A 27317-nucleotide genomic window follows, 5' to 3' on the forward strand; every position below is an offset into this window, starting at 1 on the left:
ATATCAATAGCCTTATTTTTAACTTTCTTTCTTGACTTTTTTGAATCAAAATCTTGATATGTATTCAGATATTCCACTATAGATATACTTAAACTTGTATCTCCTTCGTTGTTTTTAGAATTAATTTGAATGTCATCGATATCCTGTTGATCATTTATGCAATTATTCATGCTTTCTGTGCTTTTCTGTCTATTCTTTTCTGAATCAGAAGAGCCAGCTTCTGATGTTGTTTCCTGACTTTTCTTCCTCGTCTAATAGAAAATTTATCTTTATTGCGTTTACGTTTCGCAATTTAAGATTCATAATCTTATTATTTTAATTTTACTAACCTTGTTGCTTTCCGAATTCTTATGTTCTTCGCCAATCAAAGCTTTAGAATGTGTGTCAGTTCCTGCAGCCATTTATTTAAATTTACCTTCCTCTGTGCTAGCTGTTGATTTCTTATGACTTGTTACTTTTTCCTTCAAATTTGTTTTTTGTAATAGACAAAGATTGTGTTTTAGTAGATTATTTAATTACCAATTATAATAACAACTGTTTACACTGCAAATTTTATCCTGAGAATTATCCTAAGTTGTTTCAGATTTTCCAATCCTAGAGAAGACTGAGTAAGTAATATCTAGATAAATTGCGATAAAACATTGTGGATAAGATATTTGAATGTTATACACAGGATGTTCGGTAAGTTTCAATAAAGCACTAATGTGTAGATCGGGCGGACTAAGTTGAATCAAAAAGTCCTCTATTATTTTGTAATTTTCATAATTGTTTTTTTATTTTTATTTACCTTATGAGCATGTCTAAAATGATGTATAAAACAACTTTAAAATATCTTTAAGAAATAAAAGAGTTCTTTGAGAAATATCTTTATAAAGAATTCTCTGAAAGTAATCTTAAAGTTGTTTATTGCATCGATTTTAAGCACTTATTTGACAATTTTCAAAATATTTCGTGCACTATTGCGAAAATTGCAAAAAAGGAGAGAATTTTTCGACTCAGTTCCAGCATATGAGCGTTACGTCAAAAGTTATCACTTTATATGATCTGTAAGAATCTGAATTAGTATTATCGATTACTATCGATAATACTAATAAACAAGTTTAAAGTAAACAATCAAAAATAAGAGATAGAATTAATATACACTACGCAAAAAAAATTAAAAGATCACTTAATCCATCCTCAAAAATAGGTAAATATTTAAAAGAGTGTAACTTCGTTAAAATGATTATAACAAGATTAAAAAAAAAAACATTTTAAAGCTTGAAATATCTATTTTTAAGGTCAGTAATTGATATTTCGATATGACTGATTTTTACAAAGCTATACAAATAGAAATGGACCTCAGTCACGTCTGAAAATTTTATACAAATTTTACAAGGGTCTGTGGCATGAACTAAAAATCACACTAAAATGAGGTTTACAAAAATAATCCCTTTTACTTCAATGTGTTAAATAACTCGGTGAAAAAAAATTGTACAACGTTCAATAAAAAAGCAAATTGAAGTTAAAGATTCACTCTTTCAGCTGCTGTAATTGCATTTGAGTGCGATTTTTAGTTCATGTCACAGACTCTTGTGAAATTTGTATAAATTTTTACCGATTTTGAAAGCAGAGATTTCAAACTTTAAAATGCTTTTCTAAAAATCTTCGGTGTGCACGGATGCCACGGATAAAATAAATTTTTTTCTGCAAATTTTTTTAATTCTATTGCTAACTTTTTAATTCTACAGCTTAACATTTTCTACTTAAAATTATTTCTTAATCATTACGCTACAATTTTTATCACTGAAGTGAGATTTGCAAGTCTTTCGCTAAAAACGATTTAAATCATTTAAAAAATAATTTAAAAGAGCAATACGATTCTCGCTTAGAAATTGTCGCATGACGTTTGTGGTGAGAACATGCATTATCGTGCATTAAGATAAGTCTGTTTCTTATCTGATTTCTAAGAAAAAATATTGCGGTTTTATCCTCTAATGAGTCCTGATCTCAATCCAACAAATAAAACATATGATGGTCAATTACGACGGAATTACTCGTAATTAGAAAATTTGGGACAGTTAGCGGAAGCGTTCCGCCAAATTTGGCGTACTATTCCACAGTTCGCAATAGATGTATTAATACAAAATAGACGTTTGTAGGACGTTATTCAAAATAGAGGTAATACCAGATTTTAGCCTGAATATATACTAATCTATTAGTTTTAGGTTAACGAAAATGCATATGTACACATACGCACGCACACACGCACGCACGAGATGTAAGTCCGACCGCGTAACCTCCCCGTGGTATACTTTAAATGAATATTAATACCGGCGGCAACATTAGGTACAAGTTTTTAGAGAAAGACCTGAAAATTTATTATTTATTCAAATTGTTACACTTCAGTGAAAAAAGTTGTAGCGTAATGATTAAGAAATTATTTTAAGTAGAAAATGTTAAGCTGCACGATACAATTAAAAAAGCTTGCAAAAAAAATTTGTTTCATCCGTGCACACTAAAGTTTATTTTTCAATTCTACAAGGTTCAATTTATATTAACGTTTTAAAAAAAGATAAAAAAAAGTGCCAAGTGTGCATGCTTCTTTCAGAAAGAGCCATTACATAAATTATTACACGCGCTTGTATGTGCACTCCTTGAAGAAAAAAATGACTTCCTATTCCAAACCTATTCCAAATCTATTTTCCAAATTTTTTTTAGAAAGTAAATCACACAGCAGATTGATGACAGAAATCGATCGAGCAGTATATGCGCGCACAGTACAACCTGACAACAGACTGACGACAGAAATCGAGCAGGAGTTGCAAATTCTCGGTATCTACTACCGATCTGATAATATAGCATGTTAGCAGGCTTTAAATATCAGTTTAATGACGTCGTCATATTACTCTATGTGAAATATGTGTATGTTGCCTTTCTACAATTAGAAATTGATATAACATCCTCCGTTCAAAATCTATTTCTGCAGACTTGACTATTTGAATTGATATACATATAAAAATTCGCTTAGAAATGTAATAATTTTAAGTTTTAATATTAATTGTTACAATTGTTAACTTATTATTATTATTATTATTATTATTATTTATAATATTTTACTTTAACACAAACTTACTTACTACAAACAAGTAACAAATCGTTACCTAAGTAATGGTAACAACGTATTACTTTTTAAAATTAGTAACAAGTAAATAATGTTATTTTTTTAAAAAAGTAATGATAATACGTATTTTTTATAAAGTAATATTCCCAATCCTGATGTAAATATAATAATAAATTGATTTACCGGAGTCTGTTCTTTCAATCAAAATAAATATACAATACAATAAAAACGGATGCAAAATATTTTACTTGTATCACTTAAAAAACATCACCTTTATAAAAATTTTTCACCGTTTTTAGTCCGTTTTTAACCTGCGCGAAAGGTTAATTTGAGTTGTGAAAATGTGCATTTCACTCAATGAGTATGATTCCATTTTTAAATAGCAAACAGAAACTTTTCCGCAAAAATGAGTGGTTAAAATGGATTACACTCGTGTAGCACACGAGTATATCCGAGTGGTAAAAATTTACATTATGAGTATTTCTGAGTGATGAAACACGTTCTGTGTAAATTTGAGAAAACGTATTTACGAGTGCGAAATACTCGTCACTTACATCGCACATTTCTACCACTCCGAGGTGGTGGTTTACTAATCGAGACCTGATCTCCAAAAATCTCTAATACGAGGCTGCCTATTAGATATTCTGCCATTGAGCCACAACTGTTATGTCGATATTCGCTTACTTATGTATCTCTTACACAAAAGGTTATAATTATTATATAGAATTATATTCAATACATTGTATATGAGTTCAGTATACATGTATGTAATGTTATATGTCCAGATATATATAAACACACACACACACACACACACACACACACACACACACACACATACACGCACGCACGCACACACGCACACGCACACAAAATACATATATATGTATATGTATACACACAATAAGTGATGATATTATAGAGTAAATCCGATATATATTATATGTCGTATTTATAGAAAACTTAATTTTTCAAGTATTGTTTATTACGTTTAAGGTAAAATACTACATCAATAAAAATGTTACACTCTGCTAAAAAATCATTAGAAATACGAAATATTTAATTGTCACATAAATTAAATATTAAAAGAGCAATTTTTTTAAATCCTTACAGTTTTATCTTGACCTGCAAGGATCTCAGACTGTACGGCTCATAAAAGATTTATAAATAATGATTAAAAATAAAAAGCAAAATGACGGATTAACTTATAAAATGTGTTTATATAGAGTTTCATTAAGGAATAAGAATAATAAATACATAATATATAGGAAGTAATATTATTAATATTTCTAATCTTACATATATTACAAGAGTTATGATATGAGGAGGTAAAACAATATGTTTTATGTAATGCATTGAATTTAATGTACTTAGTCCAATATATATTTTTTATGCATTTTTAGTATAAAGCCCATCCGCAAAAAATCTTTACAGCGCACACATTCAGTAGAAGTAATGCTTTTAGTATTTTATATATAATATCATCTTCAATTACAAAAATGTCTTTAAAAATGCTTTAAGAATCGCCAATATTTTGCTGATTTTCATTTGTGCAATTATTGCTTTCTGAGCTTATTTGTCGCATGTTTTCTGTATCGAATGTAACTTCTGATAACTTTCCCGACTTTTGTTTTTTTCTTTTTTTGTCTAATAAAAAATTGTTTATTTATTGCATTTGTTTTTCACAATTTAATGTTTATAAACTCATTTTTTATTACACTAACCTTGTGCTTTTCGAACTTTCATGTTCTTTGCCGGTCAAAGCTGTAGAAAATACTTTAGCTTCTGCGTCCATTTGATTGAATTTATCCTGTTTCTCCTGTGCTGTTGTTTTTTTATGTTTTTTTCCTTTTCCTTTAAATTTTTTTAATACTTGGCGTAGCATTTGGTAAAAATTGTGTTTCAATTTTTAATGGCTTAATTACCAATTATTATAACTACCACAGCACACTTTATCTCGAAAAAATCCTAAGTTGTTTTAGATTTCCAAATGCAATCCGAAAGACTACTGAGTAAGTTTAGGATATTCCATTAAAATATCATAAGATCTGAGTTTATATAAGATCGATATGATATCGCTTCCTACGTAGTAGTAATAACAACAACAAAGGAAAGATATAAGAATCGATAAGGTTTGTACAAAATGTAATTTTCTGTCATAATATATCGTCTTACTTTTTATTTTTAAATAAAAATATTAAATATTTATTATCGTTTTTCTATTTATTTTTTGGTGACAACGAATTCACAATCGTTGATATATTATACATTTTTACATACCAAAGTGATAAACGATATGCGATATCTGCAATTTCTTTGAAGTTGAACTTTGTAATTATGATTCAGCACTTTAGATAAAATCGCTATATTATTTATAATTTGTGTATCAGACATATAATTACTTATGAATAAAATGTAATTAATAATTAATTCCTACCGTATCTCTCGTTTGATGCCATTGCCATTATAACAACGAAAATTTCGCGAGGATATAAAATTGTAAAAATGTTTCACATTTTAAATTTTTGCGGTATCTCAAACCACACGATTCACTTGATTTAATGAACCTTCTCGACTATAAAAAGGTGGAAAATATAAAAATCAATATCTTCCAAGTAAATTATCAAAATTCGCAAGCATCGTAATGATCGAAAATAATGATTCACACGCGATATGTATTATAAATAATGCCCGACAAAAGATTCATTACTTTCGTCAAGGCATACCATTCGGCCAATTTATTGAATCTATTGAAAGTTAAATAAAAAAATAAGTGAATAAAAAATATATATTTGAAAAGAGATTTGAAACAGAAATTCTTTGCAATTTGTTAAGCGATATTTAAAAATATTCTTCAAGAAATAATCTAACACTCGATTCCTCAAAGGAATGAATTTCTTCTCTGACGAAAATAAAGATTGGAGGTACTCTGTGCGAAAATGAGTAATAATCGAAGAAAATCGTTCGCATCACGATAGTCATTCTGGAGACATGGTAGTGTCTAAACATTAAGACAAGCACAGCTAATAATAAGACAGACGCGAGACGCTGCCGTGTTCCTTTAAGCCTCATCTATGTATAATAGTCGCACAGGCAGTCAATGTTGTAGGGATACTGTTTCTAGTTGTATGGTTGTCGACGATTAGAAACAGTATTCCTGCGACATTAGCTGCATTTAGCGGACTCAACAATTGTAAATAAGCGTTCCCTATTATTGATGGATGCCTTTCAACAGGAAACACACATGACACGGTGTGGCACGGTGCATCATTACATCCTTGTTGTTCAGGGAATGGAAGTAACTTATTATTTGTGTAATGAAGTTACAGTTACAAGTTACTTTTTTGGTAACTTTACTGGTAACTGCGTTACTTTTTTCTTTAGTAACTCTAACAGTTACATTCTTTTGCTAACGGTAACAAATTTTACAGATTCTTTTATTGTTACTTTATTGTTTGCACACAATTAAACACAAGCTACTCACACTGTAAACAAATTTTGTAAACTTACACATATAGTAGATGTAAAAATTATATGATTAGTCCTATAAATATAAAAAATGTGGAAGGATCCCATTTGCCTACAATCCCGATTGCACATACCACTCGTATCATCTGGTGCCTAGTAATTTTCACTACTTCACTAATGATAATATTTTATTTTTAAATTGGTCAATTAGCAATGCATATATGCAACATGCGATGTGTGCAATCGGAGCTTTCCCTAAAAAAATCATGCAATTTTAAAGGAATTATGTATTAATTCTACAAAAATTATATAAATTTACTTTTATTGTGTAAATATATCTTATTTTATATGGAAAATTACGTAAATAGCAGGATATCTTAAATATTTTCTGTAATTATTCAAATTTTAATAATATTACGTAATATAACAGTAATTCTTTTGCATATTGCTATTAAATGTATAATAATATATAGTGCAAAATGTAATTGTCATATTATCATTCCTATAACTACATATACACATTGTAATTGTACTTCCACAATCTGCTTAGTTACAAATCAAGAAATTATTTTTATTTGTAAATTTACAAACAAATCTCGTACAAATAGCGCGAAAGTTAGTGAGTAATAAAACGATAAAAATATATAAATAATAGTAAGCCTAAATACAAAAACATTTTGTATCATTATTATCTTTAATTGAGAATATTCTTAATGGTAGAATTGCATTAATACTTTCATTTTTATCACATGAATCTAATACTTTCATGTAAATAATTATGGGATGCCATTTTTATCTTACAGTAGAACGTTTTTTATTCCCTACCTAAACCAAGAGAATTGAAATTCGTCGACGAAAGGACTATCGCCCGATTCATATTGGCTTAATGGAAGGTCATATGGGATCGGAAATACTGGAACGTCTGTATCTTCTTCGCTTTCAATAGGAAATGTTGTTGTCCCAGTCTAAATGCAAACGAGTTTAAATTGTAATAATTAATATTAATCGACTAAAACACATGTCTTAAACATATCTCCATAATATACATTCTTTAATAGCGTTGATATGTCAGAAATTACTAAATAATAATATAGTACTTACGATAAATTTTGGTATGAATACGACGCCGGCTTCGTAGTTCCCTATACTATATTGTTGTTTGCTTGATCCCCATGCAGCTTTGCTCAGATTTGCGCTGGTGAGTAAAAACCAGGGAATTTTTTTCGAATCGGGAGAAATCCGTGTGTAGGATTTAATATTAGGCATCGCACGATCTCGTCCTGTTCGCTTAGCTTTCCATTGACTATAAAAATTAAGAAACAAATGTAAAAATCTAGCTGTAGAAAAAACAGATTACTTCTAAAATGTAAAAATATAAGCGTAAATATTTAAATAAAATAAAAATAAACAATTATAACTTACTATAAATATGATTCTAGCCACTGTTGTTTAGAATGTGTTTCTGCACTGTACGTCAAGGGAGTAATTAAACGTTGACTATCAAAGCTTTGCTTATAATTCTCTATTGACGGATAAATAAACTGAAAATGTGGGTGATTCTCTGAATCTTTAGAAGTTTCCTTTGACATACATGAAATTATGTCTTTCAACCAACTTTCGAACAAACCAAAGCAGCCTACGCCAGAACTTTGTGCGACTATAGGCCACTGTGCATCTGGCGGCAGCGTGGCATAGAGCGATAGAACGTGTGCCAATTTCCTGTATCCCCAAAAATCGGCTTCGTCAGCTATGTGAATTCCGGGAACAGAAGCGACAAGAAACACATTTACACCAGAAAAATCCGCCATCTGCACTGCACGTATCCACTGCGTCAAAGCCGGTTGTTCATATTTACTCAGATATCGCTCAAGATCCTTTTTAAAACCCGTTGGCGATTCCCCATCATCAGGATTTGCGGATTCTGGCAGGCTGGGCAGATGAGGCGAGATCCATAATCTAATCAGGACATAATAAAAAGATGTTTATAGACAAAGATTATACGACTAACAACAAGAAATATCTATGCATATTTAACGAACCCTTGTGTTCTATTTTTCCAATCGTCAGAATATAAGGCAGCAGTAGAGACAATCACCCTAATCCCATTTCTATATTGCAGGATTATGATGTTCGTATGATGACTTGAGAATTTCTGTTGCCCATCTACCTTTATCATAGTAATGTTTTTACTTAATTCCTCACGACACAGACATATTCTATGTTTGTACAGAATTGTCATGTCGGTACGTTGACCAGCCAACAGATACTGCAAATATAACCACCCGACATCTACGGTAAAAGTTAAATGAAGACTGTTAACAATTTCTCCAAGACTACGGTCGAGAATCTCAGAGAAAGTTATGGAGAATTGTTGATTATAAGTCTTTCTGGAATTTTTGACTCTTGTGAAAAATAAATGGTAAGGAGCTGAAGAAGCATGTTTCATCGCAAACCTTCCTGGTTTCACAACCATTACTGCATACCCATTTTGTCTCATTATCTGAATAGCCATTTTTCTAGCTTTCTTCCTTAACTTTTTGGAATCAAAAATTTGATACGTATGCATAAAATATTCCATTCTAAATGTTATTGAATTTGAATCTTCTTTACTACTTTTTAAACTCCTTCGAGAATCGCTGATATTTTGTTGACTATTGTTTGTGAAATCATTGCTTTCTGTACTCATCTGTCTCGTTTTTTCTGTATCGGAAGTGCTATCTTCTGATTCGTCCCGACTTTTCTTTCTTGTCTAATAAAAAAGTGTATATTTATTGTATTTATTTTTCACAATTTAAAGTTCATAAACTCATTCTTCATTACACTAACCTTGTCACGTTCCAAACTCTCATGTTCTTCGCCAGTCAAAACTGTAGAAAGTGCCTGAGCTCCTTCGTCCATTTGCTTAAATTTATCTTGTTTCTCCTGTCCTACTGATTTTTATGTTTTTTTATTTTTCCTTCAAATCTCCTTTAGTACTTAACGTAGCAGTTGAATAAAAATTGTGTTTTAGTGAATTAACTACCAATTATTATGACTATCACAGCACAATTTATCTCGAAAGAATTCTAAGTTGTTCCACATTTATAAATGCGGTCTGAAAGACGACTGAGTAAATAATATCTAGGATATTCCAATAAAATATCATGAGATATCTATGTATATATAGAATCTACGTGATATCGCTTACCACGTAGTAATAACGTAATTACGTAGTAATGATAATAACAAAGGAAAGATATAAGAATTGATAAGGTTTACACAAAGCGTTATCATTTTCTATCATAGTCGTCTTACTTTTTATATTTAGATAAAAATATTATCGTTTTCTATCGTTTTTTATTTATTTTTTGGTAAAAACAAATTCGCAATCGTTGATATATGTGTATAAGATAAAATATTTTTGTAGTAATTTATTATTCTCTATCTTCTTATTAGAATTTCTCGAGAATAAATAATTGAAAATTTATCGTAATCAACAGTCATTATTCACAATAAACAGAAAGCTCACAGTATACTGTTATACAATTATGAAAAGAAATACATTATTATTAATCTGCGATACATCAACGATAGACTCTTTTAAGTACTTTTTAAAGAAAATATTTCGCGATCTATTATCTATTTAGTATAAAATTACGACGACATGAGTAATACTCCATAAATATACAAGTATAGTTACAAAAGAAATCCATGTGAGATTTGCCGATTCTTATTGATATTATTTTACGGCACTGTGTATGTAATACAAATTGTTCACTTTTTATAATATTAAATTATAAGGTTGGAAAATTATACATATAATTGCGAGCGTTTTATTTGATATAACTAATACTTCAGAATTTTAAATCTTAAATTCTAAAGTGTTAATTATATCGAATTATATAAATATCGAATGATGTTCACTTTAGTGGAGGTTTCCAATGACCTTGACTTTGATATATGTTGTGAAGGTTATGACTTGAGTAACCTCCAACCAGTTTTAGCTGTTGCTCATAATTCGTTAAAAAATTATTAATAAAAAGAGTTTGAAAAAGTAACGTCTTATTTCCGCTAGATATAATATTAAAAACTATCCTATATTCTATATCCTTCCTTGATTACGTAATAGTTTTCCATGCAAAACGATTTCCACCCCACCTCTGCCCCTGCTAAAGGATGTTCAATGGGATATATATATTTTTTAAATGTATTGTATATGTAGATATATACATTACTCAACAAAATTAAAACATTACCTGTTCCGTTCTAAATAAAAGTAGACAAATTTCGAGATAGAATAATTTCATCAAAAATCATCGTATCAAAATTTTAAAAAAAGCATTTTAAAGCTTAAAATCTCTACTTTTCAGATACCATTTTTTGAAATACCAAACCAGTACTTCAAAAACGGTACTACTGATATTTCATAAAGTTACACAAACATAAATGAAGATGCATCAGATCTCAAAATTTTTTACAAAATTTGTGAAGTTGCACGGCGCGAAAAAATTAAAAATTGTCCACAAATGTGGTTTATAGCTTTTGAAAGAGTAAATCTTTACCTTCAATTTGGTTTTTTTTATAGATCTCTATACAATTTTTTTCACAGAGTTATTCAACGTTGAAACAAAAATGACCCTTTTTGCTTCAATGTTGAACAACTCGGTGAAAAAAAATCATACAGAGGTCTATAAAAAAGCAAATTAAAGGTAAAGATTCACTCTTTTGATTGATGTAAACCGCATTTTTGTGTTTTACTTCACGCCACAAACCTTTGTAAAATTTTTACATTTGACAGATATCCATTTGTGTTCGTATAGCTCCATAAAGGATCAATCAGATTAAATTATCAATTACCGATTTTGAAAGTAGAGATTTCAAGCTTTAAAATGCTTTTTTAAACATTTCGATGCGATTTTTGATGAAGTTATTTTATCTTAAAATTTGCTTGCTGCTTTTCAACAAAATTAAAGTCATAAATCTCAACAAACAGTCGTGCACCTACTGTTTAGATAAACAATTATAATTTAATTCTGCCAATAACTTTGGCAGTATATAATGCTACATACGGGTTTTGGATCAAATGTAATTTAAAGAAAAATTTGCTCTTAGAAACAAGATGGTCAATTATAATAATATTTTAAAATTAAACGAGAAAACAATCATCCTGTTTACACTCTCGGGGAAATAATTTTACTCCTTTTCAAATAAAAAGTAACATTTCACTTCGTATCAAACAATTTTTCAATCTCGCAATCCGGCATATTAAAGAATAATTTCTTTAAATAGATTTCCTTGAAATTAGATTACGCGAAGGAATATTTAGATGTATCAGGAATTAATATATATTTCTTTTCGCCAGAAACCATTATCACATCTACACGGTCAGAATTCATCGTTATTCTATGTAAGGGCAGAAAATAAAGATAAGACACATCAAGAGTAAAAATAGCTCATGGAATCTATCTGAAAGACACCATCATAAATAATATCTCGGGTAAAGCGTATCTAAATACTATAAGTACGTTGGACAAAGAAATGGAAGTCCTAGTACCAACGCTACGCCTAAAAACCCCTAAATGAAATTTTCGATGATGAAATGGAAATTAAGGAAAAAATTGAAAACAAAATATAACGAGAGAAACTAAAAATTTAAATAAAAATTTTACTATAAATATTTATTGAGAGGAAGATTTCCACATCTTCGAAATCTTAGATTCTAAAATCCTTGGAGAGAGAAGTTACCAAACCCCTCCAAATTCATATAAATCCAAAATCCTTGGAAGGAAAAGTTATCAAATCTCTCCTAAAAATTTAAATAATTTAAATAATTTTAGAATTGCAGAGAAAAGTTTTCGAACCTCCCTGTCAAATTTTACCTGTCGATTGCAAGAAGGGAAGTTACCAAACCTTGCTATGCAATATGATTCCATGTTATTTAAAGGAGTCAAACGAAGAAAGGTCCACTCTCGAAGATTCTGAATCATCAAATGTTGGAATGGAAGAAAATATATTTAGCGAAATGAAGCATCTTACATTAACCCTAATAAAATTTTAACACAATCGCATAATTATAAATCATCTCATGAAATATGGAATCTTTACCGACAATTACACCAACTGGTCCTGACAAAAGATATCTTTTTTAAATTGTTTTTTCGACAAAACTAAAAGATGTCTTTGACAGTGAAACTAATAGACATCTTATTATTTTGCTGAAAAGACTATCCAAAACTGATATTTTTTTCGTCATCTTTTAGATGTCTTTTCTTTGTTGGAAAAACAACTTAAAAAAGACCTTTTTTCATTATATTTTGTAGTATTTTGTGCTGTCTGAGAAAAAAAGAAGAATTTTTAAATTATTATATATCAAAGATATTACGAAAATTGTTTAATAAAACAGTCCAATTTTACAGGTTAGATTAATTATAATATAATAATATGATTTATTACACCAAAAATATTTATTTATTATACAATTTTAAAGTCATTTCCGAATGTTGCGAAAAAAGTGCTACGAAATAATAGAGAAATTTGAAAGGTTAACATTTTATAGTACAATAGTTTTAAATATGCACACAGTGTTTCCAGCAAAAATCGCTATTAAAACTATAAATTTTAACATTAATCGTTATAATTAATATTGATTATTAAATAATGTAATTAGTAAGCGTAAGTTACGTAGTTATATCTAATATCTCACTTTAACGTTACAACGTACAAACAAGTAATAAATCGTTACCCTGTACGTAATGGTAACGGTAATGTATTACTTTTTAAGGCTCCTAAGTAGTCACCACAGCCATATTAAATCGTGACATCAGAAGCGAGAAATGACATGTTAATTTTTATTACGTACCATTTATAAATAAAGACAATTTGAATAAAACAAAATGATGAGATTGCTTTAAAACATTTGTAAAAATGGATAAAAACTATGCTTATTCCCCCTCAATCAGTGAATAATCGTAAAAAGTGATGAAAGGCACATAAAGTGTTTTTATTCAATGCGCATACGTAGCTTATTTTCACTTACACGTGCCTTTATCACTGTTTTCGATTATTTACTAAAACTTCGTTTATTCCATTTTTACAAATGTTTTAAAACAATCTCATCATCTTGTTTTATTCAAATTGTCTTTATTTATGAATGGCAATAAAAATTAACGTGTCATTCTCGCTTCTGATGTCATAATTCAATATGGCTGTGATTACTCAAGAGTAATTTTTAAAATTAGTAAGAATTAGTAACAATAATGTTATTTTTTATAAAAAGTAACGATAACAATAACAGATACTTTTTATAAAGTAACGTTCCCAATCCTTATTACAATATGAATATAAGAATAAATTGATTTACCAGTGCCCTGTTTCTTCAACCAATAATGTACAATATAAACACGGATGCAAAAATATTTCATCCTTATTTAAAACAGATAAACAGATTTAAACACTAGTGTCATCATTTGAAATGTTACATTCTGTCTAGACAAATTTGTCGACAAAAGGACTATCATTCGATCCATATCGTGTTAATGGAAGATCGTATGGGATCGGAAATACTGGAACGTCTGTACCATCTTTTTCTTCTCCAACAGGAAATGTTGTTGTCCCAGTCTAAATACAAACGAGTTTGAGACGTAATAATTAATATTAATCTACTAAAATATATGCTTTAAACATATTTCCATAATATGTATCCATTAATAGTATTAATATGTTGGAAATTAGTAAAATAATAATATGTGCCTACAATAAATTTTGGTATGAATATCACGCCGGCCTCGTAGTTTCCTATACTATAACCTTTGTATTGTTTGGTTGTTCCCCATGCGGCTTTGCTCAGATTTGCGCTGGTGAGCACAAACCAAGGAATGCTTTTCGAATCGGGAGAAATCCTTGTGTAGGATTTAATATTAGGCATCGCACGATCTCGTCCTGTTCGCTTAGCTTTCCATTGACTGTAAAAAAGAAACAAATGTAAAATTCTAGCTGTAGAAAAAACGGATTACTTCTAAAATGTAAAAACCTAAGCGTAATTATTCAAATAAAGTAAAAATAAACAATTGTAACTTACTATAAATGTGATTCTAGCCACTGTTGTTTAGAATGTGTTTCTGCACTGTACGTCAAGGGAGTAATTAAACGTTCAGAATCAAAGCTTTGCTTATAATTCTCTATTGACGGATAAATAAATTGAAAACGCGGCTGATTTTTTAAACCTTTAGAAGTCTCCTCCGACATATTCCAAATTATGTCTTTCAACAACCAATTTTCGAACAAACCAAAGCAGCCTACGCCAGAACTTTGTGCAACTATAGGCCACTGTGCACCTCGCGGCAGTGTGGCATAGCGCGATAGAACGTGTGCCAATTTTCTGTATCCCCAAAAGTCGGCTTCGTCAGCTTTATAAATTCCGGGAACAGAAGCGACGAGAAACACATTTACATCAGAAAAATCCGCCATCTGCACTGCACGTATCCACTGCGTTAAAGCCGGTTGTTCATATTTATTCAGATATCGCTCGAGATCCTTTTTAAAACCCGTTGGAGATTCCCCATCACTAGGTTTTGCGGATTCTGGCAGGTAAGGCAGATGAGGCGAGATCCACAATCTAATCAGGACATAATAAAATGATGTTTATAGACAAAGACATATTTCAATAAGAAATATCTATAAGCGTATTTAACGAACCCTTGTGTCCTGTTTTCCCAATCAACAGGATGCAAGCCAGCAGTAGAGACAATCACTCGAATCCCATTTTTATATTGCAGGATCATGATGTTCGCATGATGACTAGAGAACTGATCGCGCTGGCCTTCTACCTTTATTATAGTAACGTTTTCATTTAATTCCTCATGATATTTTCTATGTTTGCACAGAATTGTCATGTCGGTACGTTGGCCAGCCAACAAATATTGCAAATACAACCATATGGCATCTACCATAAAAGTTAAATGAAGACTGTTAACAATTTCTCCAAGACTACGATCGAGAATCTCAGAGAAAGTTATAGAAAACCGTTGATTATGAGTCTCTTTGGAATTTTCGACTCTCGTGAAAAATAAATGGTAAGGTGCTGAAGAAGCATATTTCTTCGCAAACTTTCCTGTTTTCGCAGTCATTATTGTGTAGTCAATTTGTTCCATCTTCTGAATAGCCATTTTTCTAACTTCTTTCCTTGACATTGCTGAATCAAACACTTGATCTGTATGCATGAGATTTTCCATTCTAGAAGTTATTGAATTTGAGTCTTCTTCGTTATTTTTGCAACTACTTTGAGAATCGCCGATATTTTGTTGACTACTGTTTTTTAGTGAATTAACTACTTTCAGTAAATTAAGTACAAAAATTGTATTTTAGTGAATTAACTACCAACTATCGTAACTACCACAGCACATTTTATTTTGAAAAAAATCCTAAGTTGTTTCAGATTTCTAAATGCAGTCCGAAAGACAACTAAGTAAATAATATCTAGGATATTCCAATAATATCGTAAAATATCTGTTTATATACAGAATCGATATGATATCGCTTCTACGTAACAAAGGAAAGATATAAGTATTGATAAGGTTTGCACAAAGTGTTATCATTTTCTATCATAATATATCTTTAAATAAACAAACTTGGGTCACCGATAAAATTAATTAATTATATATTAATTTTAAAAGTGTAGACGTTCATGGTACACGTTTCGACTTACAAGTAGAGGCTATGCTCTGCTCTTCACCGATTTTGATCAAAATTGCAGCTCACCTTTAATGAATAAATTGCAAATTATAAATGCATTATGTTAACACAATGACGATTATTATAAATTATGTTTTTTTTCTGCACAACCGTCATTATTAAGATCATGCGCTTATAATTTACAATTCATTCACGGCTGAAGAAAACTAACGTCGCAACGCCCACTCCGTGAGTCTATACACTTTTATAAATTAATATATTAATTTTATTAATCACCTAGGTTTGCTGGTTTTTAATATTTGACCTTCATTATTGTTATTGTTTTTGCTTTGCATACATACGAGCAGGAACAAAATTTATCTTTCATACTAAGAATATATCCTCATTTTTATGTTTAATGAAAATATTGTCGTTTGCTATCGTTTGTTTATTCATTTTTTGATGAAAACGAATTCACAATTATATATATGTACAAAAAAGGTAAAAAAGGTGCCAAGTGTACGCACTTATATCTGTGTTCCTTGAAAAAAAAAATTACTTCCTATTGGATTTTATTTTAATTAAAAAATAAAATTATTATATATATACCATTTTGGTTTTATTAGCTAAAAGAAATAAAAAATAATAATTTTTTTAAGAAGAAAAAGTAGGACCACAAGTTTTATTACTTAAAAGTAGTTATTCAATAATAGTATTTTAATGAAATATATTTTCTGTTTATAATTGACGCAATTTAAAGATTTCACATATTTTTTAAAAAATTATTATTACTTTAATAGTTTGAAAAATTGATTTGGAATAAGTTTGAAAGCAATTTTTTTCTTCAAGGATCACATATATGTATAAATGCGTAAAATTGGCGCCTTGTTTTACCTTTTTGTAAAAAAAATAAAATTTTATCTTAATATCATGTATTTTGTATTGTTAAACGTGTAGCAGAACTAATATAAGTTTTTTTACTGTAAAATTTTTTTATTTGAACTAAATTTTTTAAGTTTATATTTTTTCCCTTTTAATTCTTTGTAATTAAATTTTACTGAATTGAAATAGAAAAATATAATATGTATCATTTGAGTAGGAACAGAAAGATCTTTAAATGAAAATAAAAATATATGTAGTACTTTAGATTTTATTTTTAGGAAATAAAAGTTTGTAATAAATTTGGAATATAGTTTTTTTCGATTTTATTTTTTAAGAGAAGTATTGTAGTATGACAATAATGTTTGAAAAAAAAAAAATATATATATATTATGTTTATAATTGATGCAATTTAGAGATTTTATATATAATATTTTTTGAAAAAATTATATATTTGAATTGAATAAAATGATACATTTTTTTAGTATCATCATTTTTTGTATCATTATTTTTTAAATTAAAATAATGAAACAGAAACTTGTATGAACCTTTTAATATTAAATTTTTGTTTGTATGTGCAATAATTCTTTAATAATAAATAATCATTGCGTTTTTAGTTTGCAGACTGAATATTTTCGGTTTTAATTGGTGGTGCAGATGATTGGTGGAAGCTGATGTTACTTGCTAGCTTATTATTACCTGGCTAATGATTTAATAAACACAATACAAACTTTATGAATATTTTTATTATTTTATATCTCAGATATAAAAATGAGTGTCATATAATGCAAGAAACTCATAATTTATAATTCCGGAATAGTATCTTAAATTTCTTTACATTCTACTAGGGGAGGGGGAGGGGAGGGGAAGTAAATATGTTTTTTAATCTTTTAGATGTTATCCAATTGTAAAGTATCCATAAGATATCCATTAAATAAGATATACGTTAGACACTTGTGTGCTAGATATTTTTCTGAATATATGAGATTATCTTAAAATATTAGTATGATTATTGCGATGTTCCAAACATCTGTACTACATCTATTGAATAAATTAAGCGTACTTTGTGGATAGTTGTCTCTGTTTTATCCTTCCCCAATCTATCATTTTCAATAGCTGTTGAATTGGCCACTGTGAACAATTATTACTAGTAAAATAGAACATTTCTCATATATCATTTATATTATTCAGCTGCTTATCAGTTATTTCTCCACTGAAATTAAAGTAACAATTATTAACCAAATAATATAATTACATGTAATAACATAATCAATAATGATATAATTATTAATTACAATTGAGGAATACGAACAGTTATAATGAGGATGTTTTAACATTTCATTCAAATAAATTGGATATTTCCAGTAATATTTCACCATAAAAGGACAATATTTCTTTTCTCTGCCAATGCTAAATAAATATATTATTATTATTCTAAAATCCAAACTCCCTCCTCTTTATCTCCCTCCTTCCCCCTCCCCCCCTCTCTCTCTCTCTTTCTCTCTCTCAAGAAAACATATCTATCAATAGAAAATAAAAGCCTTTAACACCTGTAATCATCATAGAATTCATCATCGTAAATAAGACTGACTATAAGTGAAATAACTTATAAGAGTCTTTTGATAATACGACTTCAATAGTACAAAATCTACTTATTTTATTGTTTCTTTCAAATAACAAAAAAGCGATAAACGCGTGTAATTTCATAAAACATTACTCACTCTAAAATTCCACGAACATACGGATATACTTACATTTTTACGTACTGTAATGGTAGATTACAAGATACGATATCTGCAACTTCTGCATTCTTGAAGTTGAACTTTCTAATAATGATTCAACATTTTAGATAAAATCGCTATATTATTTTTAATTTGTGTATCGGAAATATAATTACTTATAAATATAATGTAATTAATTATAATTATTTCCTAATATTTCTTCCGTTCGACGCTATTACAATTATAACAACAAAAATTTCACAAAGATATAAAATTGTAGAAACGTTTCAGACTTTAGATTTTTTCGATATCTCGAACTGCACGATTCACTTGATTTAATGTGCCTTCTCGACCATGGAAAGATGAAAAATGTCAAAACTAAAATCTTTCACGTGAATTATCAAAATTGGTAAGCATCGTAATAATCGAAAAAAATGATTTACATCGCGATATGTAAATAATGCCCGACAAAAGATTCATCATTGCCGTCAAGGCATACCATTTGGCCAGTCTATGAAAATTAAAGAAATAGATGGATCAAAAATATGTATTTGATGGAAATTCTTTACAATTTGTTGAGTAATATCCAGAAATATTCTTCCAATGATCTAATATTCGACTCTTCAAAGGAATGAATTCCTTCTCTGGCGAAAATAAAGATCGAAGGGTAAGTTTAGTGTAAGAGAAAAGTGACAGTTAAACAAAACTTGCAGGAAGCGTAAATTGTAATAACATAAAAGAAACGTTTATCTCTTAAAACACTTTTTTTCGCTGCTCCAATCTTTAAGCTTTCTAAAAGTTCCTTTATTTACGCTTCTGTTCTCTCTTTATATTTGACTTATATGCTCCGGTTTTTATTTTCATCAAGATTTTGCGTAATTTGCATTTTTCAGAGACGTGTGATTTTGGCACGTGACAATCTTATTGATTGGTACGCAATTAGATATGGGCACATTCTTTGAAAATTCGATGCTTCTTTTTGTGGATGACTCAGAACCCATCTTGCCAACCTTCCGATCCACCGAGTATGCCAATACAGGCAGAGTTGTGGAATTGGCAGACGTCGGCTGCGACACGGAAACTACGTTTCCTGTACATTTTTCACGTGATGTGTTTGATCGACGTCGCGGAGGAGCTGAAAACCTCGGATCGACTCGCAGAATCTCTAAATGGCTCAATAACAGACCGAATAAATTTACTCGAAGAGCTAGCGACATAAATAATGATGATGTAAGCAAATGCGATAGTAAACCGACACTTCAGATATCCTGGAAATTCCATTAGCACGTTAATAATTATTAGAAAAGTTATTAAAAATATATCTAAATACAAGTTTTTATTATTTCAGCTTACTATTATAATAAAAATGTATACAGAAGAAAAACAATAATATATTTTTAGAAAGTTTATTTTAAAATGTATACATATCTTCTTGTTGATCGTAGGATAGAAATGGGAATTATATTCGGAGGAAAATGCGGCAAGACATTCGCAATTACGATGACGAGCCTGATGCGGATTTCAACAATTTGTATACGGAGAATTCTTATGATGATTTCGAACTATCGAAAAACGATTTTGCAGCTGAAGAAGATAATTATACCCAATTTGTAAATCCCCAAAATGCAATTGCGCGTTCTTATAGAGAACGTGTCTCGCAATATGATTACTTGAGAGATCTCGAGTCTCCATTTATGCAAAGTATTCACATACCTTTAAGGAAGAAGGTTTCTCCGCAATGGCTTGCCGAGAGCGACAAAAAGAATCTCGACACCGATATTCAATCTGGCGAACGCAAAAAACGAACAAAAATCCTTTCGAGATCCAACAGAAGCTTCAATCGCAAGGATGGTACGTTTTCTGAAAATCGACAAATGTTAAACTAATTGCAGATATTTGCAGATCCATTTGAATTCTGCCATTATTTTCAATTACACGACAGTATTGTAAAAAATTGTTTATAACAAATGCTTTTTATAACCTTGCATAATTTTAAGTTATGTAAATCTTATTCCTTGGATTTTTAAAATAAAACAAAATCGTTCAATTATGTTAATTTAAACAAAGATATATTAATTAAAAATGCACTGGACAATATCAGTTAAAGAATTTTGAAGCAAATACCAATTAAGAATTATAGATGGTCTCTATAATATTAATAAAAAAATTCTATTGATTTCTTGTAATTTCATCGTTTACTTCTTGCAGAACTTGAGCAGTCTCGCGATACAGCGATGTATCGTGAACAAGATAATCTTCCCAATGTCGTTGATCCCGTCATGCCTTCAAAACAAATGTTTTGGGATTTCATTTCATTTGAAAACGATTCGGAATGCGAAGGAACAACTTTTTACAATCCAACGAAGACAAAAAATCACAGCGGGTTGCAAAAAATGGCGCCGCTTAGGAGAAGATCGTACATCTTTAATTCACAACCAAAACGCAAAGATGTTGTTGATTCGGAAGAAGAAGAGTTCAATGAAAGGATTAAAAAAAATAGCCGAGAGAACTTGTCACCCAAGATACCAATAAATAGCAAGAGGTATGGAACTTTGAAAGGTGACGCGATGAAAGAGAAATCCAAGATTTTGCAATTAAATACACCGAACGCGAATTCTTCACGAGGTCAATCAATAAGGACATCCGTTGATGAACAAATTTCGAACATGTATTTTACAGCAAAAGGTAAGAATTGTAAAGAAAAATTATTAAAAATACACATTTTTTTCTTCTTTATACTCTCCTTTTCTCTTATCTTTTTTACCGACGGCGTTGTTTGTAAGTAGTTCGCACAGCACCGGCAGATATCTCTACAATTATATAATTTGTCGACTTCATTGATACTTCCTAAGTACTAAAAGTGAGCAAAAATTTCGCATAGATATCACACGAATTTTCTTCAGTAAATATTTTTAAAATATTATAATACTTTCAGATTAATTAATTCTTTATAATTGACATATCTAATCTCATGATGTAAAATCTCACTCGAAGAGACTGAAAATTGAACCAATCTTAAAAAAAAGAGTGAAAAGAGTAAAAAGTCTTGTTCAAGAGTGGTAATATTTTTACTCTTTTTTAGAGTGAGATTTATTCTTTTGGAACGAGATTCACTCCAAAGGAGTGAAATCTTAATCTCTTTTTTGGTGTGAGGTTTATCTACCCTGGTATTACACTCTGAAAAAAGAATTGAGATTTCACTCTTTTGGAGTGAATCTCATTCCAAAAGAATAAATCTTACTCTAAAAAGAGTGAAGATCGGTCACTCTGAACAAGAGTGGTAGTGTTTTCACTTTTTTTTTCAAGATCTCAATTTTCAGTTTCTTCGAGAGATTTCACTCTATTTAAAAAGTAAAATATTTAGAAATTTAGAGAGTAATATGCAAATTATGTATATAGAAGAAAATATATTAAGTTTCTACATCATTGATTATTAAAATAATTACTAAAATATAAGTAAAACAATTATTAACATTTCAATTAATTGCCATGTGTATTCAATTAGATATAATAATAAACCTAACAGATCCAGGACGCGGCGTGTATCAATTTGAAACATGTTGCGTTATTCACTGCCAGTATTAAAGATTTATAATTAAAATAATTAATATATATCAGTTGGAGATGATCAAATTATTGGACAAAATGATAAAAATTTTAAATATTAAGTTTTAATGATATTTACGACTCTAAATAAATTTGTCTCGTTAAATTTTTACATATAAAAAATTTATTTAGAGTTGTACATATTGAAAGCTTAATATTTAAAATTTTTGTCATTTCGTCTAATAATTAGGTCATGTTGACTATCCACTAACTAGTATGTTTACCTTATACGTTTACCTTATAAACTATAGATTTGCATTATTGGCAATATATATCGGGCATGTCCTATATACACATACACATTTGTTACACTTACTATTATTTGTATATGAATCGAGAATACTTTGCATTGATTTTATATATAGTGTAATACGAATTAAAGAGGAATCAAAGAGTTTGCGGGTTATCGCCGTATCGTAGTCCATTGCTAATATCAACTTTGCCATTCACTTCAGAACAAGAAGCGCATGTATCAGTGCTCCTGACAAAGTGAACGGTAAAGATCGCGAAACGGCATTAGCAATGGACCACGACACGGCGATCTCCCGCAAACCCTTTGATATCTCTTATAGAAAATATCCGCCTCAAAAGTATTATGAATGAAAGAGGTCTATTAATTTAGCCAATGATTTTTATTTATTAAAAAAATATTTTATTAGAAAATCTATTTTAATGCAAAATAATTTACTAAAAATTATAATATAAAAATTTTACAAATCTAAAATATACACAATAATATGTATTTACATTTATACACGCGGCATAAAAATGATATTTATTATCTTTACAAATATTTTGAAAAACATTAAATTTTAGGTCATATTCTTGATCAGTTTACACTTATTTTATAAATATTAAACACAAAATAGTACGGCATTAAAATACAAAAGTCCATGTAGTAGTAAAAATAATGTAATAGATTAAGGATGTTTTTTTACACCGCATTTTTTTAACATGCTTGTGCATGTCATTTTAATCTTATCATGTTGTATCACGAAACAGAAATAAATATTTTACTAATTTATTTATTTATTTGCAAGTTATACGTTTTTTTATAGATTCAAATAACATGAGACCGCATTCAGCAACCGAAGGGAAGAGAAATAAGTTTCTGACGACTGAGAGGAGAGAAGAAATTATAAATACAACTGGAACGACTGTTGACAATCGTCAATACTGCGACAAATTTGTTAACAAGCTTTCCAATAATTCTCCCAAGAAAACTAGTCATTTGACAAGAATGTTCAATCGTATCGCAGACTTATCGAATAATGAACGGATAAAAATAGAAAACGAAAGAGATAACATAAATTCTCATCGCGGAAATACTAGAAATAGTAAAATGGATCAGATTGATGTGCCTATCTCGCGATTGACACCAGAGAAGATAACACAGAATGAAAAGACATTTGCTTTAAAAATGACAAATATTTCTGTACCGCACTTGGATATAAAAAAAAAAAAGGAAAGGAAGTTCTTCTCTAGATTACCCATAAGAACATGGAAACGCTTGAGAACAAAAGAACCTTCCATATTGCGTTCTGAAAGCGACGCAACAAACAAAGATAAGGTAAATGTCCCAATAACTGAATAGTTATTGAAAAATCAACATTTATTTGCAATTATAAAGATATTTGTTAATAACATTAAAAAAAAGAAGATAAATATTTTGTATCTGCAAAATAAGTAACAAAAACATGTAATTCTGATGGCAAATTATTGCGAAAAGAATTGTCTCCTTCAAATTTTGCAGAGGCAATCATATTTTCATTCATTTTCTTGCTATATTGAGTCAATCGTTTTCAAATTTTTGTAAAGCATTGTACTGTATTTAAACATATAATGTTTTTTATTATTGTAAAAAACTGAAAATCTTAAAAAACTTATTTTATTAGAATTTCAGTTACTGATATAATTAATATGTTGTAATAATCAATGAAATTTTACTTAAGTGTTTCTTTTTTAAATTTATATAATAATACTTTTAATATATTCAATATATTTAATATTTGTTGATCATCAACAAAACAGTTTTATGTGGCTTCCTTAATTCCTTTTATACTGCTTCTAACTAATAAATTAATAATAATATAGAACTTATATTAATCTTATCTTCTATTAATTCGCTGGGACACTTGTTAACCAAAAGCTCCAGAAAGTGGAAAGTGAAGCTGCAAAATTGAACAATCATCCAGAGAAGACAGAAAACGATGACGTTCATACAAAAGATCGCGCAATCACAATAAATAGCAACGATGTAAAACAAAGCGAGCATTTTGGAACAGGATCGCTCAGTGTTAATAAACCAAGATTGACTTCCTTCGATTTAAAGAGCAGACAAAAAAACAAAGATTTGAACTCGACAAGGAGAACATACGAACAATGGAAGAAGAGGATGAACATCAAGTAGAAATCTCACAAAATATCTCGGGACAAAAAATACAAAATATAATTTATACTTTTAATCGAAGTTTATATTAAAGATTCAGTCTTTCTCGATTTACATTTCGTCGATTTATGTCGTAAATAGCAATTACGTGCAGTACAATAATTGTGAGAGAAATGTTTGAACGAACAATCATTTATTTTTTGTATGTCACATTTTTAATATGACTAACAAAATTATTTAAAAGTTATGTTTTTTAATTAAAATTTGGTTATTCCAAAAATCTTGTAAAGTAGCACAATGTTTTAATAAAAAAGTAAGAAAGTTTTTGTTAGTCACATATTAACAAAATAAATAGTCATATGTGTATCAAAGCATTTCTTTCAGTGTAAATCTGCACGAGAAGAACGGTTATGCTAAAGTATCTAAATATTTAGCTGGATACAGATTTGAAAATAATTTTATTGACTATCAAAATAATATATAGGATGCTTAAACATAAGCAATGCTGTAAAATGTTTTAATATTCTAGCAGCTACCTTGAGCGTCTTGTATAATTTTTTGGTGGTCTAACAAAATTTTTAGATCATCTGTATTTATAGCTAAATTTTTAGACTAACAAAATCGAACTTTCTGTGGGAAAAATAAAGCAATACTATTTGATCGCCCTTCACAGCGTTCGATCGATATGATTCTATATCTGCATCTCGATCGAGTAAGAGAAAAAAAAACACCGACTCGATTAGGAACACGCAACTACATGGAACAAGACGTACATAATTGTGCGCGCTTAATGGGGCCGTTGGGTTACCTCAAAAGAAGACCCTACCCGAATGATACCAATTATGCCATCAACGTACCACGCGTGTGTTCCCCCCTGTAGGCGATTCTCTGTCACAGCACAGTCACTTCACCCGCATGTCACAACCCCCGCTTGCGTAACCACCCTAAAGTAGAGCGCCTCGTATAATACCGCGTCGCGATTCTCGCTGGGGTCCGCTGCGCGCGCGATCTCAGAGAGGGATCAGAGAGGGAGACGGGGAAGAAATATTGTAATTGTCCATATTTACCCTTGCACCCGGTAGCGTACTCAAACAACAACATGAAACACCCCCTCCGGAGACACCCCCGTATAGACGCGACATCGATTTAATCCGGACACACTCAAATATTTTCATTCTGTCGCTTCGCAACGATGTCGCGCCTTCTGTCTTTCCTTCCGAATTAATTTTTTTATATTTATTAAATATGTATATAAATTCACATCGAAATATTAAGATCCGGACCAATAATCCAGGCCTCTTCATTACTTATTAAATATTTTCGCTAATTTGAATTTTTATTTGTACTAATGATAGAAAAGGTTAATATGATAACGATAACATTGATATATCTATACAATTTTATTGAAATAATCTATAAATTTAACTAGAGATAGATTGGAAAACTGATATATACATAGATTTTGAAAAATTTTGTTAGATCATCAAAATATTTACAATACATCTCAAGTATGATGAACAATGCTGCAAAAAATGTTTCTATTCTAGCAACCAGCTTGAGCGTTCTACATAATAAAATTATTTTCCAATATAATCTTTTATTTCGATTTTTTCTTAAATTCTTTTTCTTTCTTGTTTACGATATTACAAAAATCGCTGAAATTATGCCAATTATTAAATTGTGCCTATTTCTTACGTTTTACCCCGTCCCGATCGTTCTAGCCATCAGAGAGATAGGAATGCGAGGACAACGAGACAGCGAGAAGCCGAAAAACGGGGCGACAACGGAAGAGAAGTGGCGAAAGGAGTCGGCGAGTCGCCCCGCGCGGGCAAGCCAAGCCGCCCAGCTGGAGGCGGATAATCAAATAAACCTGCACGCACCGTATAAATTATCAATCAGGGCGCGATTGTGCAACCCCAACAGAGGGAGCCATCCGTGTCGGTAAGGGTTGTTATATCGACGTCGCCGCCAAGGGTGAGGGGTTGAGAGGGGACGACAACGGTGAACGCGTGTGTGCGTCCGACGCTCGTCGCCGTCGCCGTCGTGTCGAATGACCCCGCAACAGTTATCTTCCCCCCGCATACGTGGGCGTGCGTGAACGTGAGTTCACGCCCCGCAGATCTGAGGGATAGGAGAGACCAAGGGATGACGCGTGCACGTGCGTGAGGGAGAGAATTGCCGTCGCGTAAGGTGTTTTTGTGTCGCGCCCTGTACACGTGTACACAAGATCTTGGCGGATATGCGGTCGCGAAGTAGAGAACGATGACGTTGAGTTTAATGATTGTCCCATCGAGAGAGATGGATGAAGATTTGACACGTATCTCGAATTCCACATCACTTTTTAACCTCTGTTTGCATAGATGCTGAATAGGAATGGTATATTAAAAGAAAAGTTTTTGGTATTTGTGACTATAATTGCGGAAAATAATTATGATTAGGAGCTCTATTTTTATATATATATATATATATATATATATATATATATGTGTGTGTGTGTGTGTGT

At 30.3% G+C, this 27317-nt stretch overlaps 3 protein-coding genes across 5 annotated transcripts; 1 reads left to right on the top strand and 2 right to left on the bottom strand.

Moving 5' to 3' along the window:
- Window positions 1–6650: 6650 nt before the first annotated feature.
- On the bottom strand, window positions 6651–9690 carry LOC108751832 (probable tyrosyl-DNA phosphodiesterase). The gene is made up of 6 exons (XM_018492262.1): window positions 9398–9690; window positions 8611–9320; window positions 7994–8527; window positions 7673–7874; window positions 7397–7536; window positions 6651–6826 (listed from the first exon to the last, which is right to left on the bottom strand). The coding sequence occupies exons 1-6, from the start codon at window positions 9467–9469 to the stop codon at window positions 6775–6777; spliced, it is 1710 nt and encodes a 569-aa protein (XP_018347764.1). The 5' UTR covers window positions 9470–9690; the 3' UTR covers window positions 6651–6774.
- A 3394-nt stretch (window positions 9691–13084) lies between these two features.
- LOC108751835 (probable tyrosyl-DNA phosphodiesterase) lies at window positions 13085–19098 on the bottom strand. 3 transcript variants are annotated; one of them, XM_018492266.1, is made up of 8 exons: window positions 18996–19098; window positions 18853–18924; window positions 18411–18508; window positions 18162–18311; window positions 15245–15781; window positions 14628–15164; window positions 14304–14511; window positions 13085–14167 (listed from the first exon to the last, which is right to left on the bottom strand). In XM_018492266.1, exons 4-8 carry the CDS (start codon window positions 18260–18262, stop codon window positions 14036–14038), a joined length of 1515 nt encoding a protein of 504 aa, XP_018347768.1. In that variant the 5' UTR covers window positions 18263–18311; window positions 18411–18508; window positions 18853–18924; window positions 18996–19098; the 3' UTR covers window positions 13085–14035. The 3 variants fall into 3 exon arrangements, with proteins under 3 accessions (XP_018347768.1, XP_018347769.1, XP_018347770.1); XM_018492267.1 differs by lacking the exon at window positions 18996–19098 and having other exon boundaries at window positions 18853–18942; XM_018492268.1 differs by lacking the exons at window positions 18162–18311; window positions 18411–18508 and having other exon boundaries at window positions 13086–14167.
- Window positions 19099–19147: 49 nt separating this feature from the next.
- On the top strand, window positions 19148–25014 carry LOC108751809. The gene is made up of 6 exons (XM_018492225.1): window positions 19148–19486; window positions 19713–20049; window positions 20265–20670; window positions 21028–21504; window positions 23484–23995; window positions 24575–25014. The coding sequence occupies exons 2-6, from the start codon at window positions 19765–19767 to the stop codon at window positions 24833–24835; spliced, it is 1941 nt and encodes a 646-aa protein (XP_018347727.1). The 5' UTR covers window positions 19148–19486; window positions 19713–19764; the 3' UTR covers window positions 24836–25014.
- The last annotated feature ends 2303 nt before the right edge of the window (window positions 25015–27317 follow it).

The sequence above is a fragment of the Trachymyrmex septentrionalis genome, unplaced genomic scaffold, assembly GCF_001594115.1.
Source record: "Trachymyrmex septentrionalis isolate Tsep2-gDNA-1 unplaced genomic scaffold, Tsep1.0 scaffold52, whole genome shotgun sequence".
In the NCBI taxonomy this organism is placed as follows: domain Eukaryota; kingdom Metazoa; phylum Arthropoda; class Insecta; order Hymenoptera; family Formicidae; genus Trachymyrmex; species Trachymyrmex septentrionalis.